At 40.7% G+C, this 21,517-nt stretch overlaps 1 protein-coding gene across 4 annotated transcripts; it reads right to left on the reverse strand.

Moving 5' to 3' along the window:
- Positions 1 to 630: 630 nt before the first annotated feature.
- Positions 631 to 5,225, reverse strand: LOC113569434 (uncharacterized). 4 transcript variants are annotated; one of them, XR_014126770.1, is made up of 5 exons: positions 4,970 to 5,225; positions 4,091 to 4,408; positions 2,194 to 2,457; positions 1,205 to 1,601; positions 631 to 1,105 (listed from the first exon to the last, which is right to left on the reverse strand). XR_014126770.1 is itself a non-coding variant. In XM_035519880.2 (5 exons), the coding sequence occupies exons 1-5, from the start codon at positions 5,031 to 5,033 to the stop codon at positions 1,857 to 1,859; spliced, it is 780 nt and encodes a 259-aa protein (XP_035375773.2). In that variant the 5' UTR covers positions 5,034 to 5,224; the 3' UTR covers positions 1,699 to 1,856. The 4 variants fall into 4 exon arrangements, 3 of the variants coding, with proteins under 3 accessions (XP_081581514.1, XP_035375773.2, XP_035375772.2); XM_035519880.2 differs by lacking the exons at positions 631 to 1,105; positions 1,205 to 1,601 and adding exons at positions 1,699 to 1,903; positions 1,997 to 2,083 and having other exon boundaries at positions 4,970 to 5,224; XM_035519879.2 differs by lacking the exons at positions 631 to 1,105; positions 1,205 to 1,601 and adding exons at positions 1,699 to 1,903; positions 1,997 to 2,101 and having other exon boundaries at positions 4,970 to 5,221.
- Positions 5,226 to 21,517: the final 16,292 nt, after the last annotated feature.

The raw sequence follows: 21,517 nt of genomic DNA on the forward strand, positions 1-21,517 counted from the left end.
GATCAATGCGGATAGCTAGAAGTGCAAAACATGTATAAGCTCTAGCTCAGACAACAGGCTGAGTATGAGTTATGGTAGGTCTAATTATTTTCTGCTTTTAATGTACAGGGTTACTAAGGTACTATTTGTTTTAATATACAAGGAATGCTTCATTTCTATTAAATCTTATAGAAAGATATTACTCTGTTCCAGATATTTTGCTTGTAGTTCACTAGCTAGTGTTAGCAATGTACAGAGAGGAAAAGGCTTCTCTTGAGATGCTGTTGCTTTATCAGTTCAAGACAATTTTCAATATTATGCATGTAAAGCAGATATGATCACAGCAGTGCTAGATTACTGCTCTGTGGTGAATAACTCACTATTTGAATCATCCCTGCATGCATGTTGAGGAAGCCGTGCTCAAGAATAAAGGAGTTGTAACATTAGAGGTCTGGATAATGTCTGATGTCTGGTAATGTTGAGAGACTCAAGTGCAGCCAAACTTTGCAGTATTTCTATAATCAGTGTTCCCAAGGCAGTCAGCATGTAGCCTCAATAAGCATTAATGAAGTTGAATTCTATGTTTCATACATAAAGACATAAGGGCAGGATTGTAATGTATGGTGTTAATATTTATCATTGATGCCATATTTCACATATTACACACTCCAGTTTTTAAGTGACCCTAAACAAAACTGAAGACACTCAAGCCCACACTGTGTAATTCAAAGCATAATGCATGTTTAAGCTTAGTACAGTATAATTGTTTGTCAATGTTTAATTAAGGCAATGAATTGAAGACCTTCATGATGCTGTAGTGGAAAGGTAGCAACTCTATGGACCAGGTAATTGGAAATTAAACCAATAAGTGTTTAATTAATGTACAAGGCAGTAGGGTCAAAAGTAGCACAGCAGTAACACAACACGAATAGCAAAGACCAGAGTCAGAACAATGACCAGTTGGTCAGATGCAGGCCAGCATCCACAGCAAAAGGTCCATGGCTGGGGGTAGAGGGGAGGTTGGGGCCTGCATCTTCCCTGAAGACAGCATGGTACGGTCCTTGGTTCGAGGCTGAGGTGCCAGAATGGAACGGATGTGGGGATCCATCACTACACAGGCAGGAAACTGGACGAGAGGGAGAACCAAAGGCACAAAGATGGTAACAGGGATGAGCACAGAGACAAGGAGAGGCAGAGACAAAAAGGGAGAGACAGGAACACGGACCAGGAGTGACACCAGGACCAGGGTGAAAGGCCAAGCAGGCGGCGCTGATGGGGCGAAGGGCAGGGTCCAGTAGTAGTTCGGGGGATGAAGCAGACCGGGCTAAGTGGTGTCCTGGGAGCCAGGCGCACTTCGGCTACTGACGGTTCTGGTGGTCCATGGTGGCGTCAGGCAGCAGCATATCTGTCCGCACCAGGGAAGACGTCACCCCAGGCGGTGATGGGCCAGGTGCTGGATGAGTGTCCACGGTCCTGGAAAACATGCAGGTGGTTGCGCTTGCCGTAGCACAGAGCACACTGGATGGCGTGTCCTCTATAATGCCGGCTGCACTGGGAGACCCTGGGCTCGGGGGACATGCAGGACAGCGTTCCCGCAGTAACAGCGGGTGAAAAGGGAGAGCCTGTCCCAGAGAGATGAGATGCAGAGGCAAGCCGTGCACACAGAAAGACATTTGTTCAAAATAAAACGAAAATGACATATGGATAACAAGGGGCACGTGCAACACATGACACATTTAATAAGGACATGTGGCTACAAATGAGGGAAAGAATCACATGGGCAAACATCACAGACAAGTGACAACTCTAACACAACCACGTAGGTGAGGAGTCTGTGGGGCACACCGTGACATGTTTTAATGTGAAAATTGACATGTTCAAGTCTCATTTACAGCATACTGACTCTCCTTTTCATCAGAGTGAGCTGAAAAACACAACACAAACAAATGAGTCACTTCACATTTTACTATCATCATTTTATTTAAAGTAATACATTCTTTGTATAGAGAATTTTTACCTTGAGCTCTGTAGCATTTAACACCTAGAATGATGGACACTAGCAGATATGGAGAGGCTGCCAAGAGACTACTGAGCAGTCTGAGGGCTGAGAATGGGTTTAGAGCTGACAATAAAAACCAGAGAGAGCAGTAGCAGCAGTAGTAGTACATTCTCTAGTTTATTTCAGTAAGCAAAACAGCAACAGGCACAGCTTACCTGTTGTTGGCTGCTCTTTGCATTTAAGTGGTTTGCTGGCAGTCTGATTGCTCAAATTGTTGGCCGCAGTGCAGCTCAGGATAATGTTGCCATCTTCAGGTGAGAAAGTGAAGTGCAGAAAAGCATCACTTCCATTCTGGTACCCTCTCCATGTGTAAGACGCACTTGGATCTTCAGAAGTTTGGCACCAAAGATGAACATCACAGGCCTTTATAGAATCCAGCCAGGTCTGGTTACTCTGAATAGTAATGTTTTCAATCCGGGCTGCATATGAAGAGATAATTCAATGAAGTGTTTTTGTGTGATAGGACATATTAGGAGTTTGTAAAATATACAGTGATGCTTGAAAGTTTGTGAACCACTTAAAAGTTTCTAGATTTCTGCATGACTTTGACCCTAAAACCTCATCATATTGTCACTCAAGTCCTACAACGACCAAATCAAACAAACGAGACAAAAATATTAGTCTGTCATTTATTTATTGAGGAAAAGTAAACAATATTACATATTTGTGAGTAGCAAACGTATGTAAACCTTTGCTTTCAGTATCTAGTGTGACCCCCTTGTGCAGCAATAAATGAAAGTTTAATGTTTCTGGCAATTGTTGATTAGTCCTGCACATCGGCTTGTTAGCACATTCCACAATATTTCTATTGGATTAAGGTCAGGACATTGACTTGGCCATTCCAAAACCTTAACTTTATTCTTCTTTAAGCATTCTTAATAACTTGTGTGCTTAAGGTTGGTGTCTTCATGCAGGACCCATTGAGAGTCTCCTGAGCTTCAGCTCACGAAGAGAGGGCCTGACATTTTGTTTTAGAATTTGTACAATTCAGAATTCCTTCATTATTTATTCAAAGACCTTGCTTAGAAGTTACTTTGGATTCCTTTGTGACCTAATGGACTATTACACACTTGCTCTTGGTGTGATCTTTGTTGGCTGACCCCTCCTGGAAGGGTAAATTCCTTGAATTTCCTCCATTTGGACATAGTCTGTCTGTATGTGGATTGATGGAGTCCACATGAAACCAACTCTTTAAGCTTTGGTTTTGTAATCTTTTCCAGCCTGACGAGCATCAACAACTCTTCTTCTGAAGTCCTCAGAAATGTCCTTTGTTCATGCCATGATGCACATACAGAAACGTGTTGTGAAGGTCAGGCTTTGCTAGATGCCTGTTCTTTAAATAATAGGGTGCCCACATGCACCTTATTGTCATCCCATTGACTGACAACTTATCTTAAATTTATCTGCTAATCCTTAACAATATAAATTGGCCACTCAAAGATATGTAATATTTTTCTCAATAAATAAATGTCTAATATGTCTAATATTTTTGTCTCATTTGTTTGATTTGGTTCTCCATTTGACCCTGTGACAATCTGATAAGGTTTTAGGTGCAAAAACATGCAGAAATATAGAAACTTGTAAAGGATTCACAAACTTTAAGCACCACTGTAGGAGTATAATATACCTTCATAAATGAGAGCAGAATATTTCTAAAGCCCAGAAGAATGACATAAGGGTTAAGGGCATGAGGGCCTCCAAAACCCATAGACCGAGTTCAGAATAGAAAAATACACACAGCCATGGCTTAACCATAACCATACATGCTTAGCCATAACCATACATACTTAACCATAGCCATACATGCTTAGCCATAACCATACATGCTTAACCATAGCCATACATGCTTAGCCATAACCATACATGCTTAACCATAGCCATATGTATTTTGTTTGTATTGCATGGTTTGTATGTAATAGTGTCATAAAAATAAACAGTCCAGAAATAAGTGGGAATAATCTATACAGTAAAACCAAAATGCTACTAACTGTAGCTTTAAAAGCAGCCTGAAGGTCAAGAGATGACAGATAAAACTTATACAGGTGTACTCACCATAGACTATCAAACTGATAAACTTTGTTGGAAACTGTGAAGTCTCATCTGCAATAATAGAGAAGGTTCCAGAGTCTTGAACTTGAAGGGCTTCCACTTCTAAAGTAACATTAATATTGTCCACCTTTAATCTTCCCATGAACTGGTGATTCAAACTAATATGGATTTGATTTTTGCTATAGCGAGCAATTTGATGCTCTTTAAATTTCCACTGTGCATATGACACAGATTCTTTTTGGAGTCCAAGTGGTAACAGGAGGGAGCTCCCGGAAGCCCTGCGTACTGTCTCTGTGTTCTCATCAGCCAGAACACACAAACCTGGAGCAAGAAGGAAATTAATCAAACCAAACACTATGAATAGTCTCACAGTCTCACTTCATAGCTTTATTAGCAGAATGACACCAGTAAAATGTTGACTGAAAATTGCTGTCATCACTAATAATGGTGATTACTGTTTTTTTTTTTTTGTTTTCTCTGCCACACAAACACATTTTCTTGAGGTTTGTAGAGCTTCAGAGATGGAAGTTACCAACACAGACGATACAGCATCAATATGTCAATCATTCTGCACAATACTCCTCTTCTACTAGTGTAGTCATAGAGGTCTTTATGCATTTCAGTTCAAAACAAACTAAATTGCACTTTTAATAAACATTTATGTATGTATGTATTTATTTATTTATTTGTAGTACACAGTTTACTAAATGTTGGAGTGCATCTTTTAGGGCAGTTTGAATGTTTTATAATACAAGTGTCTGAGTAGACAGTTTTTAAACACCTTGTGTAACTATTTGTTTTCCAGGCTAAGAATAAAGAAGTTGACTTTTATGTGAATCAATAAAACAGAAGTGTGTTAACTGTACGCATACATGTACATACCCTGAATAATCCCAAGCAGCAATATTCCAGAGTATGAAACACAATATCCATGAAAAACGTTCATTGCTCTTTGAGCAAAGTTGACAACTGTTTCTTGCTGCAGCTTGTCAGAAATGGTTGACTCAACACTACGGAAAAGGGCCAAAGAAAAAAATACACACACACACACACACACACACACACACACACACACACACACACACACACACACACACACACACACACACACACACACACTTCCTCACTCTCTGTAGGTCTGATGGTTATTAATCGTTAGATATTTTCTGAAGAAAGACAAAAAAGAACAAGTGAGTGTCACCCATATGAACTGAAAAAACTGATACTGTCCTTCTCATATGTACTGTCTGAAAGTATGTGTGGTTTAGGGGCTTTCTCTATTCTTGTTAATTATATCTACACAACCCACAGTGACTGGATTTCACAGACTGGGTCCATTAAAGCTGCACTAATCCAGGTGAACATGTTTACTCCCGACGTAGCTTTTCTACTGACAAATGTGCTAATAAAGTTTTATTTATTTGTTAGTTTTCTGAATAAATACTCTACTATGGAAAGGACTCCACTTTCTCTGTCCACTCTTGATTAACTGGTGGCCTCCTGATGGTGCAGTTAGAGTTTCAGACTGGTGGTCTTCCTGTCTGTCTTCCAGTATCTCACGTCAGCTCTGGATCATCAGCAGGCAAACGCAAAAGTGAAATATGGTCAGAGTAAAGGAGGAACTGGTGCATACACCACGCTCTTTAAAAGCAGTTTTGTGTGGGTCAGTTACCCTCAATATGCTGATCTGTTAGCAGTCCTGCTTTACTCCTAGTCGTGCTGAACATCCACAGTAAACCTTTGGAAAATGACCCTTAATCAGTGCTCAACATGCAGTGATCATATGAATGATGTCGCTGTATCATCTCCTGCTGTGACTTCCTATGGCCTCCTGAAGCACATAGAGCAGTAAATGCTACCCTGGTCAACCACAGGGCTTACTACATGCTGCTTCGAGAGGACCTGTATGACCCTACGTACATATGTTCATGTATACATATGTGATACAAAGTTAAAAACTTGTGTGCAAAAACAATATGCATTAACTGCTTCAGAGCATTTTTAAACATGAAAAACATTTATATTACATGCAATTTTGCAAACGTACATGTTAAATGTACTTAAATGACATTTTTAGAACAGTTAGATAGCTGGAGGAATGCCTACATTCCTTAGTTCTGCTCTGACCACATTTACTGTAAGGCTGAAAGGGGAAGTGATACTCACATAAAGTTTAGCTTTGGTGTGGAGAGAGAACTGACCATTTTAGGTAATCATGCACACTGAAGATTATACAGCATTTAACACATACAGGGCCCCATGAAACATGGAGTTCTTATTAGAAATGGAAGACGGACTTTGAGTTGTGAAACTCACAGCATGATTGACTAGTATAAGGGTCTTACAGAAGCCATCTAAAATGTCTGATCCAGAATAATTAGGAATTGTAAACGTGTTGAAGACCTATATTATAAAGCATTTACTTTAGTGTGCTGTGTGAATGTTGTCTGGACAAAAACACTTTGTACTCATTAGCCAGAATCTATAATTGTCAAACTAAAGTTTTGTATGATAAATAATTGCACTAATAAAATTGTCAAAATATGGATTATGTATTCATCATGTTTTTGGACATATCCTACTCATAATTATTACCTATCTACCTATTAAGACACTGAAATACATTTTAATAATGTAATGGAAAAGTGACATCAGAATGGCAAAAGTTTTATTGTAAATTAAGGTGCAGTGTAGTGCAATATTTGGAATGAATTAAAGCAGACTTTCACTGTGTTCACATTAGTCAGAATCTGTTATTGTGTCAAACAAAAGTCTTGTTTGATAATCATGCAATCGTACAAATAAAATAGTCAAAAATATGGATTATGTATTGATTGTGTTTTATCTTTGATACAAATGAGTATATTATGTACGGGGAAGAACTAGCGGTGCGTAACCTAATCCTGCTGTCACGGACCAAGAACATGCAGATAACAAAGGAGGAAGCAGAGGTGCAGGTCTCCAGCTGAAATGTTTAATGAAAGGAAGAAAAATGAAATCTAATATAAAAGTGTAAAATATGCCAACATAACATTCAATGACTGACAAGGTCATAGAAACAAAAGCAGGTTTAAATAATGAACATCATGATGGTGTAGCTGCTAATGACCAACACACACCACCTGAGGTGACATATGACAATAAACACAAGAACAACATAAACACAAGTACACATGCTCAGTGCTGCGGGATGCCGGTAGCAGTCGGCAGGGTAATAGCACCGAGACACCTACACCCACCCCCCCCCCACAGTCTCTCCACCCTCCATCACTGTGGACGATCTCTCCCACCCCACCCACAGTCTCTCCACCCTCAATCACTGTGGATGATCTCTCCCACCCCACCCACAGTCTCTCCACCCTTCATCACTGTGGACGATCTCTCCCACCCCACCCACAGTCTCTCCACCCTCCAGCACTGTGGACGATCTCTCCCACCCCACCCACAGTCTCTCCACCCTCCATCACTGTGGACGATCTCTCCCACCCCACCCACAGTCTCTCCACCCTCCAGCACTGTGGACGATCTCTCCCACCCCACCCACAGTCTCTCCACCCTCCAGCACTGTGGACGATCTCTCCCACCCCACCCACAGTCTCTCCACCCTCCATCACTGTGGACGATCTCTCCCACCCCACCCACAGTCTCTCCACCCTCCAGCACTGTGGACGATCTCTCCCACCCCACCCACAGTCTCTCCACCCTCCATCACTGTGGACGATCTCTCCCACCCCACCCACAGTCTCTCCACCCTCTTGTCTTACAGCAGAGGTGTCCATGCCACCACTGCTAAATTCCACAGCAGCTTCTGCCCAGATGCAGTCAGACTACTGAACCCGCTGTTACCTCTTACATTCACCTGGACCCTCAAAACTCAGCCCATCACCCAGCGCTAAGTGAACATGACCCCTGTTTTACACCTGCACTTTATCTTGTGGACTGTTATGCCATTAGAGGCACTGTAGTTAGAGACAGTACAGACACTCACCCCCATCCTGCTACTACAGATACTCTCCCCATCCTGCTACTACAGACACGCACCCCCATCCTGCTACTACAGACACTCACCCCCATCCTGCTACTACAAACACTCTCCCCATCCTGCTACTACAGACACTCACCCCCATCCTGCTACTACAGACACTCTCCCCATCCTGCTACTACAGACACTGACCCCCATCCTGCTACTACAGACACTCTCCCCATCCTGCTACTACAGACACTCACCCCCATCCTGCTACTACAGATACTCGCCTCCATCCTGCTCCTGTATAGATTTGATATCCTGCTGTTTCTGTACTTGTTGGTCAATGTTGTGTAGTACATTCACATGTATGTAGTCTTTTGTACTGCTGTACTGTTATTGTGTGTTGCACCACAGACCAGCAGAAATTACATCTCAATCCAACAAAAAAGTACGACAAGTAAACCTCTCTGAACTAATAACATTGTTAAAAGTTAGAATAGCAACTGTTGTCCATTTGTTAATTTCTAACATTATTAATGCTAATAAATCATTTAATTAATTGTTTCAAAGTTTGAAATGCATTGATTAAGATGTTGGCTTATTAAGAACTTCAATGTAACTCATTAAGACATTCACATCATGCAGTATATTTAGGTTTGAAACCTCAAGAAGAAGCAATGCTCCAGAGTATAATACGACATTCATAAAAAGGCTCTCTGTGCCTTTATCACTGTTCTGTTGATGAAGGTCCCTGCTGCAGTTTGTAAGAGATGAGGGAGAAAAGTGAAAAAAAAAAACACTTCCTCACTCAATGAGTGTCATTTACCGTGGTCTGATATCTCTTAATCTAAAAGTATTTGAAGTAGAGGATGAACAAGCATAAATAAATGTCAGCAACATGCGTGCAATCTGTTGTGAAGCAAACGTATACTGCAATACTTTTATAGGTGGTGTCTCGAGGTGTGTGCAATAACAGAGTTTTCGCAGCACACTGGATTTCATCTAGACAAATATCTTAGGAGAATATGTTTGCTTTCTTTACAGCTTTTCTAGTGGATTAGTGTTATTTTATTGAGTTTTATAATGCAGACTGCTCAGCCCTCTCTGGTCAGCCTTAGTTGCTGTCTTTACATCACACAGATAATTGACCTGACCTGCTGTGAAAGATAAGGAGACCCTTTATACATTGTTATACTTCTGTGTAAAAATGCATTTCTGCTGTTCCAGTTTGGATGATTTGACCTTTTTGTTCATGCATGTTCAAAGTCCAGAAGTGGTAAGAGCTGCAGAGAAGGAAGTGGTTCATCGATGCAGCTCTCCAAACTGCAATGTGGCAGGCTGATCCTCTACATGCTGATGTCTTTGTTTGCTCTAATGCTACTGCAGGGATGATCAACCATTCAGACTGATCTGAGGGCTCTTTGTGCACACTGAGCAATACACAGTGCACTAGTCAACCACAAAGCTTTACACAAGCTCACAGTGTGTCACTGTGGAAGTCATATATACAAAGGTCACACCCTCTTAGATGATATATAACCTGTAACTACTCTGGCCTTTTAATGATGAGTTTTTCAACCACTGCTTTAAAGGATCAAAACATTTTTAGATCTCTTTATTAAATGAGTTCTTAAAACATGTATTTACATAATAACCATTACATAACCATAATGACTATTCTATAACAATTATATTGTATAGGAACTCTTAAACCAGGGGTGTCCAGTACTGGTCCTGGAGGTGTACTACATAGTAGAATTTATTACAGACATTTCTCTACAGAGGCTACTGAAGATCTTGATTAGTTACATACAGCTATTGTGTGTGTGTGTGTGTGTGTGTGTGTGTGTGTGTGTGTGTGTGTGTGTATGACTGTATGCCTGTATGCTCAGATGGTGTTTGGTCCTGGCTGTTGTCCTCTCTCCTCTTCCTGTGCCTGATTCAGTCCCCCCAGGGCTGTGGTTTCTGGACTCTGGTTGAGAGTACACTGTGTGTAATTGGCTTCTGCTTCTCACCGGTGTGTTGACTTGGTGTAAAAGTTGCTTTGGGTACTTTTATATGGTGCTATAAAAGTGTAGGTTCATGTCATATACAGTGTGAAACCAGACTAGCCTCCTTTACTACCTATGGCTTGTCCTTGCTCACTTCCTCTCTCTTTCTCTGTTCTGGTAAACCCGTCTGATCCAGGGGCGGAGCTCCCTCCTGTCCAGGTGTCATTTACTAGACAGTGCAAACATGTGCACTGTGAACCAATGTTATAACCTCCGTAAATAGTTTTAGTGCACCACTGTCTGGCTGAATTTGGGAATTAATTTTCTTAAACATAGTAGCATGCAGTGATGCAAAGCAGCAACATGCAAGTTGCCCAATAACTACAGTATAACTTTTTTTTGGCTGTACCCACAATGCATTGCATTGACTGTTAATTAAAGGTGATTAAAATATTAAACTAAAATTAGATCTTTATAGACAGTTATCTATGTAGTATTTAATTAGATTTGAATTAAATTATGTGGGATTTATGTATTTTATATTACATTGAGAATGTTCCTGAAAACACTATTTCCTCCCTTCACTTAATACCACAAGAAAACATAAAATTGGACAAATATACCCAAAGTGGTATGCTGAACAATCACACAGCAGTTACACAGCATTAATAGCAAAGACCAGAGACAGAACAATAACCAACAGAGTACAAGGCAAACACGAGTGTTTAAATACATACACTCATGATGTGGGTAACAAGGAGCAGGTGCAACACGTGACAAATTTAATAAGGATGCGTGGCTACAAATGAGGGAAAGAAGCACACGGGCAGACATCAAAGATAAGTGACAATTCTAACACAAGCACGTGGTCGAGGAGTCTGTGGGGCATGCCGTGACATGTTTTAGTGTGATGTTTTAGTGTGAAAATTCACATGTTCAAGTCTCATTTACAGCATACTGACTCTCTTTTTCATCAGAGTGAGCTAATGAATACAACACATAAACAAATGAGTCACTTCACATTTTACTGTCATCGTATCATCTGCTAGATACACGAGTCAATGCTGATGGCTACTTAGAAATAATTACTATTATTATTATAAGTGCAATACCAAACAACAATAAGCATTGATGGCTGGGTAGAAGAACAGTAGTTCAATTCAGGGTATTTCAAGACTGAAATATAGTGAAGTAATATATTTCAGTAAGTGCAGGATTAGTGGTCATTTAAATACTGCATAAATAGATAAGTGTTCAGTCTGCCTTTGAAGACGATGAAGGACTCTGCTGTTTGGACAGCCAGTGGAAGTTCATTCCACCATCTGCAAGCCAGGATGCTTGGTGCTTGTCTTCCATGACACTTAAAGGATGGTGTTTCAAGATGAGCCGATTGGGTTTTGACCATTGCCATCGTGCAGAGAGGAGCTGGTCCATTTTTGGCTTTGTAGGTAAGCACTGGGATTTTAAATGCTTAAACGCAAGCAGCTACTGTAAGGAGGGAACATTGCAGTGGAGTAAAATAACATGGGAGAACTTTGATAGATTGAACACCAGCCATGCTGCACTGTTGCCAGAGCTCTGTCAGAAGCTGACTTTTTTCTCAATGTTAAGTGGTCATTGACTCTCTGTTGCCTGTTCTGTTGGTGCAATGATCAAAAAGCACAAATATCAGGAAGTAATAGATCATCATAGCCTAAAAACAGAACAACGCTCTTAGTCATTGTCAGTGTCTAAATCTTCCCCAACTGCTGCACGGCATGTCTTCAACCTCCACAAGTTCTCCCCTGTCAATTCCCTGCTGCATTCTCTCCAGTGCCTCTGTGTAGCATCTTGGATCAGATTTAAAGCACTGATGCTCACCTTCAAAGCTATGACTAGACCAGCTCCCACATACCTAGAAGAACTAATCAAACCCTGCTCTCACCACACTGACTTCGAGACTCTAGTACTGCTCAACTTGAACCATCATTTCTCAAGACACATAGAAGACCTGCATCAAGACTCTTCACTGTCCGGGCAGCCAGATAGTGGAATGAACTTCCTCTGGCTGAAACATAGCTGAAACATCTTCTTCACTGAGTCACTAAGTACTTAAATATGCAATTAAAAAACACAAACATTTACTGTCTTCTTTTCCACACTAGCCAGAACTTTAGCCTGATAGTATTAACACTGAATTATCTATTGTCACATGAGAATATGTATTTTATAGAGACTACAAAGCTCTAGAAATCACTCTAGATACGAATCACTGGCAGATGCAGTAAATGTAAAACTGTTCACTCTGTCTCTAATGCTTCCAGATCTCTGTCTCTGTCCTAGTTCCTCAGCTTCTCCTCTTGCGTCCGTTGTCTCCATGGCATCTCTCTGACTCGTGAATGTTCAAACCAGTTTTAAAGATACCTTAATAAGAATAAAGATAACCAGCATTGTGTTTGTCTGTCATCCCTGCATGCTCCTTTAGGGCAGCTAGGCACCAGCCCAAGGAGTAGAACATGCTCCTTTAGGGCAGTTATTCACCAGCCCAAGGAGCAGTACATGCTCCTTTAGGGCAGTTATTCACCAGCCCAAGGAACAGTACATGCTACTATAGGGCAGCTAGGCACCAGACCCAGGAGTAAAACATGCTACTTTAGGGCAGTTATTCACCAGCCCAAGGAGCAGTACATGCTACTTTAGGGCAGTTATTCACCAGCCCAAGGAGCAGTACATGCTACTTTAGGACAGTTATTCACCAGCCCAAGGAGCATTACATGCTACTTTAGGGCAGTTAGGCACCAGACCCAGGAGTAGAACATGCTCCTTTAGGGCAGTTATTCACCAGCCCCAGGAACAGTACATGCTACTTAAGGGCAGTTAGGCACCAGCCCCAGGAGTAACACCTGCTCCTTTAGGGGAGTTATTCACCAGCCCCAGGAACAGTACATGCTACTTTAGGGCAGCTAGGCACCAGACCCAGGAGCAGTTAAGCTGAGCTCAGCTTTCTCCAACTTCAGCACCGCTCTCTCCACTCGATGATAATCGGTGTGCTGTAAGGCTTTTCTTAGCTCTGTTGTATTTTCCACCAGGAGCCTTTAAGGTGGTTGACTGAGGGCAGAATGGGAGCTGAGGAGCCTAACGTTTAAAGTGGCAGTGCTAGTTGGGTTGAACAAAGTAAACAAAATAAACAAAAATCAACGTCCACAAGCCCTGTGAGAGAACTGTGAGAGAACACTCTTGCCCTCCACATTTCCTTCCTTTGAAGACATCTCTCTGGTGTCTGTCGGCTGTAACAGCTGAGGGGAACTCGGTGGTGGTGTGAGGGTTTAAGGAGAACAGCTATTCCAGAATCAAATGGTCTGGCCTGACCTTTCAGAACTGTATGTTCAGTTATTGGGGTTTGAAATGTTGACTAAAATGAGCAGCACTAAGGAAATAGACTTTGCTTGCCACCCCACAATAATATTGTGTTATAAAAATATATAATTTCCATAATGTATTTTGTCATTTTTTTTTTACATCTATTCTGAGTCATGTGTATGTATATTACTGTTTATGTGAATATTATCAGGAGAATTTAGCAAAAATTAATAAATGAAATGTATATAATAAGAAATGTATATAATTAGAAAGTCAGTTTGATTGGACTCTGTACATCATGCAGTTTTTTTAGGTTTATTTTTCTTAATTTTATTCAAATTTGATTTGTGCAAAATGCTAGGAGCCAGGAGGAAAACAGGAAGGGACTAAATATTCAGCGATGGGTCTGTGAACACTGCAGCCCACTGCTAGTCATTTGTCAGCCCTGGTTCCATTCCATCCCACACGGCCCACATCTCATCCATCCTGAGACGTGGTACACCATAGCCTGCTGGGGACCTCTAGGCCTGCTGTTATCACTCTGCTCTCAGGCTGCTATCTGTGGCTTTCAGCCCTCTGTACAGACATTCCTGCCTGCCTTATCTGGCTGTGGAGAGACAGAGAGAGAGGGCCACCTCCCGTATTGATCTGGCTCATCGATCCCTATTGGAGCACAGATGTCGGTGTGGGAAGTGCCAGTGTGGTGGTGGAAGGAGAATGGCAGCAGCATTACTGGGCAAAGACCAAAGCACCATTCTGCTTCTCCGCATTGCGCTTCTCGCTTCCATTGGTTCTGTTCTCTCCTTTGTTTCTAATTCTGTGATCTTTCCTTCTTTTTTTTCCTTATTTTTTCCCTTCTCTTAGTTTCTGTAAAGAACTAAGACATATTTGTTTACTCACCTCTTCTTTGTATTAATGGAGCAATAAAACATTTTCTCTTATATCTTCTACACACCTGTATTGAGCTCATTGCCTTTTTACATTCATTTGGAACAACTTTCGAACATCTGAGTGGATGTTCTCCAGCACGTTCGGATTTCCTGTGCGTGTGTGAGTAAATCGGCATTTGCGCACAAAAGATCTTTGATCTCTCCCAGTACCTTCGTTACTTGTTTGTGCTTTTATGCTTGCTTGTGTTGCGTAACAGGGCACCACTCCAAGCAGAGAGGAGCTCGCCGCAGATGCTTTTGCACAAGCAGTATGTGAAATTTGCACCGCCTACTCTGCCTGGAACCGATGACAGTCTTTCTCTCGCTGTCCAGACGTTCAAAAACCATGTCAAAGGTGAGGGGTCAACAGCAGTCAAAACACCTCTCTGGAATTTGAGTTGGGGGAGGGGCTTGAAGCATGGGAGTGGAACAGAGGAAAAGCATTACAGCACAAGAGTCCTCTTCTCCCCCTTCCTAGAAGCTGAACAACGCACACAGAATGAAACATTTTGGCTGTTCATTGCACTATTGCATTTTGAGAAGACCCAGCTGCTCCTAATGTGTGTGTGTGTGTGTGTGTGTGTGTGTGTGTGTGTGTGTGTGTGTGTGTGTGTGTGTGTGTGTGTGTGTGCGCGTGTAGCAACACTACAGTTCTCTTGAAATATAATATGTGAATTTTAAAAAATGTGATGAAACATATTACAATTACTGTCCACACAACAGACCTTCCAAATCCTCCACACAGGAGAAAGGTGTTATGTGTAATGTTAATATTGAAATCCACTCAGACAAAGTCTTTATATGAGTCTTCTGGACTTAATCAGTAAATTGGCCAGGTGAAGAATTTGGAGAGCATAGGAAAGAATTCATGAAGAGAGAGAGAGAGAGAGAGAGAGAGAGAGAGAGAGAGACAGAGACAGAGACAGAGAGAGAGCAGGATGCAGTGCCTAACGAGCACTGTTTTGACTCCAGTTTTGTCAGGGGGAGAGAGTTGAGGGTCGGGGAGCAAATCCTGGCTGCTCTAGAGAAAGGAAGAAGGAGATCCAGAACTGCAGCATAATGGTAGGCACCATGTGATCTGAGTCTCACATTAAAAAAGAAAGAAAGAAACAATGCACAATGCCTTGAGAAGCTGACTGTGCAGCAAATGATAGTGCTACTACCACTGTCTCCTTAATCTCACTATCAACCTGAGAGAACCAACCAACTAAACTCAGGATAAGCTCAGGAATTCAATGATTACATGAAATCAGTAAAAAAAAAAAGTTAATCCTTTGCTTACTACTATGAGTAAGATTACAGAGTTAGATGGGAGTCTTCAACTACTCAAGGTCAATCAAATGTTCACCCAATGAATTACAGGCTGTTCAAGGCTACCTCAAAGAGCAGTGGGGCACCACTCACCTAAAACTGCAACAAATGTTTTTGTTTGTTTATTTTCTGGTGAATGCCATCAATCCCTATCGCTGTAAACTGTACTCAGTGCAGAATTCAGGACTCTTCTGGCTAACCTGCTCCTCTTCTGGTTAACACAGTCCTTTTCCAGGCTAATCCTCTCCTCTTCCAGTCTGACTACCATTCCTCCTCTTCCAGCTAACACACTCCGCTTCTGGCTAACCTGCTCCTTCCTCTTCCAAGATAATCTGCTCCTCTTCCAGGTTAATCCACTCTTCTTCCAGACTAACCCACTCCACTTCCAGGCTAACCTGTTCTTCTTCCCAACTAACCCAATCCTCCTCTGCCTTGGCTCACACTATGATAGTCTTTTAGGATAGTCAATTTTGGCAGAGATTCTTAGTATGACACTGTTTATGAAGCCTTCCTGGATTTTGTTTTGTGTCACTCACTCTATTATTGCAAAATAACAGGTATGACACAGCATTGTCTTTTCTTTTTCTTTTTGTGTCATATGTATTTTCTCCAAAAACTGAAAACTACTTCCTTAAGAGAGGTCACTCAAACACTGAACAAGGGTATGGTTAGAAGAGACTCTTAAGTGGAAAATTACTTTGGTTTGAAGATACACTGAAATGAACCAAATCAGTTCATATTTTTAATGCTTATGAATGTTTTTATCGTGTCTGTCCAAACCCAGAGCAGAAGTGCAGTTTCCTGCTCCTTTTCCTCAGAATTCTCACTGAATTCCCTATCCTGAGCCTTTATTCCTTTTAAAATTATATCTAGTGTCTTTTTTTCAGTGGCTTGTTGGTTTTTCCCCTTAACATTCTGCCTTTTTGCGATCCCAGATCTGGTCACACTGATGATGTCCTCTGGCTTTTTTTTTTTTTTTGGGATTTAAGTTTAGTACAGGCATCGTTGTATACCAGAGCTATTGCCATAGAGAATGATACAGAATTCAAATTAAGCTGCCTCTCTCTCTCTCTCTCTCTCTCTCTCTCTCTCTCTCTCTCTCTCGTCTTCCTCTCACACATATACACACATGCACACACAACATCTATCTCTTTATTAGGACCTACATGCTTCTCTTTCTCTGCACCCATTGCTTTGATAAATGGTGTTTTGGCAGGAAGCAGCTAACCATGCTCTGCGAACCCTCTGGTCCGGCATTCTATCCTTGCCAATTACTCGAATGGTCTTCCCACTCTTCGCACACAAATGGTGCAGTAATAAGGATAGAGAGGCTCAGTGGAAACTGAGACAGGCTGCTGCTATATGTACCTTTCTGTAGCTCTCCTCGGAGCATGTCTGACAAGCTGGAGGGACTAAACTAACCAGATTCAGTCAAGAAGAACTCATACACAGTAAATGGTTTTAGTGTCAATCATCCAAACTTCTGGTTATGGGCACAAGAAAGTCTGGTGCAGGTCCATTACAGTCGCTGGCCGTACATCCAATGAAAAAATACATCAGAATAGATGGAGGTTTCTGCAGGTTTTTATGATGTGCACTCAACACTATGGAAAAGGGCCAAGGAAAAAAATACACACACACACAGACACACACACACTTCCTCACTCTCTGTAGGTGTGGTAGATATTTTCTAGAGAAAGCCAAAAAGGAATTGCGTCAGCCACATGCGCTGAAACAACTGATACTGTCCTTCTCATATGTACTGTCTGAAAGTATGTGTGGTTTAGGGGCTTTCTCTATTCTTGCTAATTATGTCTACATGACCCACAGTGACTGGATTTCCCACAGTGACTGGAGTCCATTAAAGCTGCACTAATCCAGGGGAACATGTTTACTCCCCACGTAGCTTTTCTAGTGATAAATGTGCTAATGAAGTTTTATTTATTTGTTAGTTTTCTGAATAGATACTCTACTGTGGAAAGGACTCCACTTTCTCTGTCCACTCTTAATTAACGTCTCCTGATGGTGCAGTTAGAGTTTCAGACTGCTGCTCTTCCTGTCTGTCTTCCAGTTTCTCACGTCAGCTCTGGATCATCAGCAGGCAAACGCAAAAGTGAAATGTGGTCAGAGTAAAAGAGAAACTGGTGCATACACCACGCTCTTTAAAAGCAGTTTTGTGTGGGACAGTTACCCTCAATATGCTGATCTGTTAGCAGTCCTGCTTTACTCCTAGTCGTGCTGAACATCCACAGTAAAACTTTGGAAAATGACCTTTACTCAGTGCTCAAAATGCAGTGATCATGTGAATGATGTCAACTGTATCACCTTCTGCTGTGACTTCCTATGGCCTCCTTCAAGCACACAGAGCAGTATATGCTACCCTAATTAACTGCTTCAGAGCATTTTAAAAAATGGCTCCAATTGGTGGTTCTGTCTGTGTCCATTTCATTCTGTTAGTAATGTTTCTATCCGTGATTTTTTGTTGCTAATAAGTCTGGTGTCATTGTAGGAAACAACACAAACACCACAACTTTGCCTCCAGTAAACGGTATTTATTATAATCTACTGTTTTACATGTTCTTCATATAGAACTATATACATTAAGACAACTAATGGTGTGAATAATTTTTAAAGCTCATTACCTGAACAGTAATGTGACCTATCGTTAGTTTTCCTCTCACATATGCATATTTATTTATTTATATGCCTACCAGGTAACAGTGAAACCACATAAATAGAATTTGCTGTAACACATTAATATTTTGCTGCATGTGTAGTCTGAGGTTTAGTATTTAAATGTAAAATGCTGAGGGATCTGTTTCTCTGTTCAGGTGTAAATGAGAGCTGGGTGTACAGACACTACATCTGGCTCATGGGGATGGTTGTGGTTGTTGTGGTTGTCGTGGTGTTGCTATGCTGCCTGATGAAACACTGTAAAAAAAGTCAGGAGAGGAGCACAGTGCTTTAGAAGAAACTGTTGTACGGTTGAGGGAAAGTGTGATCCTTCTGCCCAGGAACACACCTTTCAGTGTGCAGCTGCAGACTCTGAAGACGCCGCCTTCACGACAGCGCTTTAAGGTTTATGCCATTTGCAGGACTTGAAAACATGGTTCATTCCTCACTTAGTGACACGTAATGATCTGTGGTTTCTTGGACCATCGTGGAGCCTTGCCACAAACCAACCGATCTGAGCAGAGCTCATTCAGTTATAACAATTTTATAAGTTTATTTTTAAAAAGTCGTAAAGACAAATGTTTAATGTACAATTACTGTTTGATTCTTAAAAATACTAATAAATCGTTTTAATATAATGACTTGCAGTTTTATGTTGAATTTTTCATACTGAACAGAATCTTATGAATATGTAAAGAAATCTAACAAATTGTAAATATTTCTAAATGATTAACTTATTGTTCTTTCATTTTAGCTCATTTAGCTCCAGCTCAACTTGGTATGTGGAAATTTCAAAGATACTGCATCAAGCTGAAATAAAATGCGGCCTGTGTAGGGATGGTACCCAAAGCAGGACCTGATAGCTTCTGTGGGACCTTCTTAGCATCTCACATCTGTGGTTATGCAACGGGCTGAAATGAAGGGATGATATTATATGGTCATCATACAACTCCAACAGTTTTGCTTAAAAAATTCTCAGTGTAGTATCAGTAGGAACATTGCATTAAAAGATGAATATTTTTAAATTGTACATTTATTTATAAACATTTTGTAGTTTTTTTTATTTATTTCACAATCAATAATTACATTAAAGGCAGGGCCTGGGATGGCAGAGAACCTCCTGAAATACATGGAAGTCTAGTGGAGGTCACTAGACAAAAGCTTGTTTTAATCACTTTTTTCATTTTATACTCGACCTATTTATAATTACTATAATTATTATAATAATGTTCAGGTGTAAATGAGAGCTGGGTGTACAGAAACTACATCTGGCTCATTGGGATTGTTGTGGTTGTCGTGGTGTTGCTATGCTGCCTGATAACACTGCAAAGTCATAAGAAGAGCACAGTGCTTCAGTAGAGGCTGTTTTATGGTTTCAGGAAATGTGTGATCCTCCTGCTCTGAAACATGCCTCTTTCAGTGTGTAGCTACAGACTCTGAAGATGTCCCCTTGATGACAGTGTGTGTAGATGAAGACCCTGAAGATGCCCCCTTGAGGTGTCTGTTTTGTCTATGTTGACTAATATTCTTGTCTCGTGTATTTACCTTTATGTATATTTGCACATCGGAGTTTGGAGAAATGTAATCTCGGTCAGCTGTACACTACTTGTATAATCAAAGTCAGTCAACTTTACTGTCATTCAGACATCAGTTTAATTTATCATTAATCCAATTTAACGTGCTGTAGTACTTGATTCCATTCCTTTAGCACTAATCCAAGCTGTATTTACATATTTCCAATATTACTTTCTTAAAAATATCGAAAGTGCCTTTGTAACATCCATTGAAGGGAGCATCACACCTTTCTCTGTGAAAACAAATTATTGAGTAGAAATAAATCTAGAAAAGGGGGGATCATCTCAAGTTTCAACTTAGACCTCTTCCTATATCTGAGATATATAGCTGTTTGTCAAGTGCACTTCATACAATTCATTTTGAATTTACACTTCTGCATATATTCACACAAGCATTCTGTAAGGCTTGCTTATTTTTGGAGAGATGGTACCAAGTACCTGTGAACTGTGTAAAAGAATAAAATAAAATCCTGGATCATATGACCAGCCGGTGAGTTATGATGGACTTCCAATTACTGAACATTTGACCTCTGTTGTTTCTCATCTCTAAAAATATATGACAATATCTTGAAATATATGAAATATATCTTGAAGTTTGTTTTTGACTCCTGTAGGTATAAAGTCATTTAACTTCTTAGTCACACTAAGAGGCCTTTGAAATATTTTTGTCATACCATAACTCGAATTCAGTCCCTCTACTGGGGAAATGTGTGGCTGCCTGATTTGCGACTACACAAGGCTGTTAAACCAGTTGAATTGTGCGTGGTTGTTTGCACATGGAGGCAGTTTACATAACTGGACACTAGAGGGCGCTAAAAGCCCACAGTAGTTGCTTACTATGTCTCGGCACAATAAATTAAACTGAAGAAACTCCAACACCGTGTCTATTCAATTGCTGTGGCTAGTTACTCTGTCATGTACTTTAATGTGGCCTTACAGGCTATAGATGTAATAATTACATTTACCTGATGCTTTTATCCAAAGCGACTTACATTAGGCCTGAGTACAACTTGAGCAGTTGCGGGTTAAGGGGCCCAACACTGGCAACCTTCCGATTACAAGTCAAGTACCTTAACCACTGAACTACCACCGCCCTAATTACGTATATAGACCTACAATCATGACGTAGACCGATTCAAAGACCTTACATAGACAAACTACATGTACTTAGTTATTGTATTAATAGCCTGTATGCCAATTACTCTTCATTTATATATAAACAGATCATAAAGTGAAAGTTTTTCTGTTGATTAGATCAGGCCATAATTTTCAAACAACCACTTCAGTCCTGAACGATCACGTCTATGTAATGTCCATGTTTGTTAGATATGCATTTCCTGGCAATCGACCAAGTAATGCAATAACTATTTTGCTTTTGCGTGCAAAGCTCAAATCAGGTATTGCAGTACAAATGTAATATAGTATGATGTTCTGCACATGCGCAATCCAAATCAGGCGGGTTCTCACTGTGACATTTGGGTATTTCTATGGGAGGCAGGATAAGGAAGGTGCTAAACTGAATTTTCAGAATACCTAAATAATGTCTTATTGCTGATAAATGTTTGCACTGTTGTAGGGGTGAACGCTTTTATTGATGGGTCTACATAATTTAAGTTGCAAAACGAATGGAATAAGTGTCGTACCTC

The sequence above is a fragment of the Electrophorus electricus genome, chromosome 13 (genome assembly GCF_041902795.1).
Source record: "Electrophorus electricus isolate QZ-2024a chromosome 13, ASM4190279v1, whole genome shotgun sequence".
NCBI lineage: Eukaryota > Metazoa > Chordata > Actinopteri > Gymnotiformes > Gymnotidae > Electrophorus > Electrophorus electricus.

What these genes read in the sequence shown, in the direction of transcription:
- LOC113569434 (XM_081725388.1), bottom strand. Translation starts at nt 5,033, where the DNA reads ATGAACGTTTTTCATGGATATTGTGTTTCATACTCTGGAATATTGCTG. An exon ending in TATCAGTTTGATAGTCTATG is followed by an intron (nt 2,458 to 4,090) that starts GTGAGTACACCT and finishes CTTCATATGCAG; the next exon opens with CCCGGATTGAAAACATTACT. An exon ending in CAAAGAGCAGCCAACAACAG is followed by an intron (nt 1,602 to 2,193) that starts GTAAGCTGTGCC and finishes TCTCTGGGACAG; the next exon opens with GCTCTCCCTTTTCACCCGCT.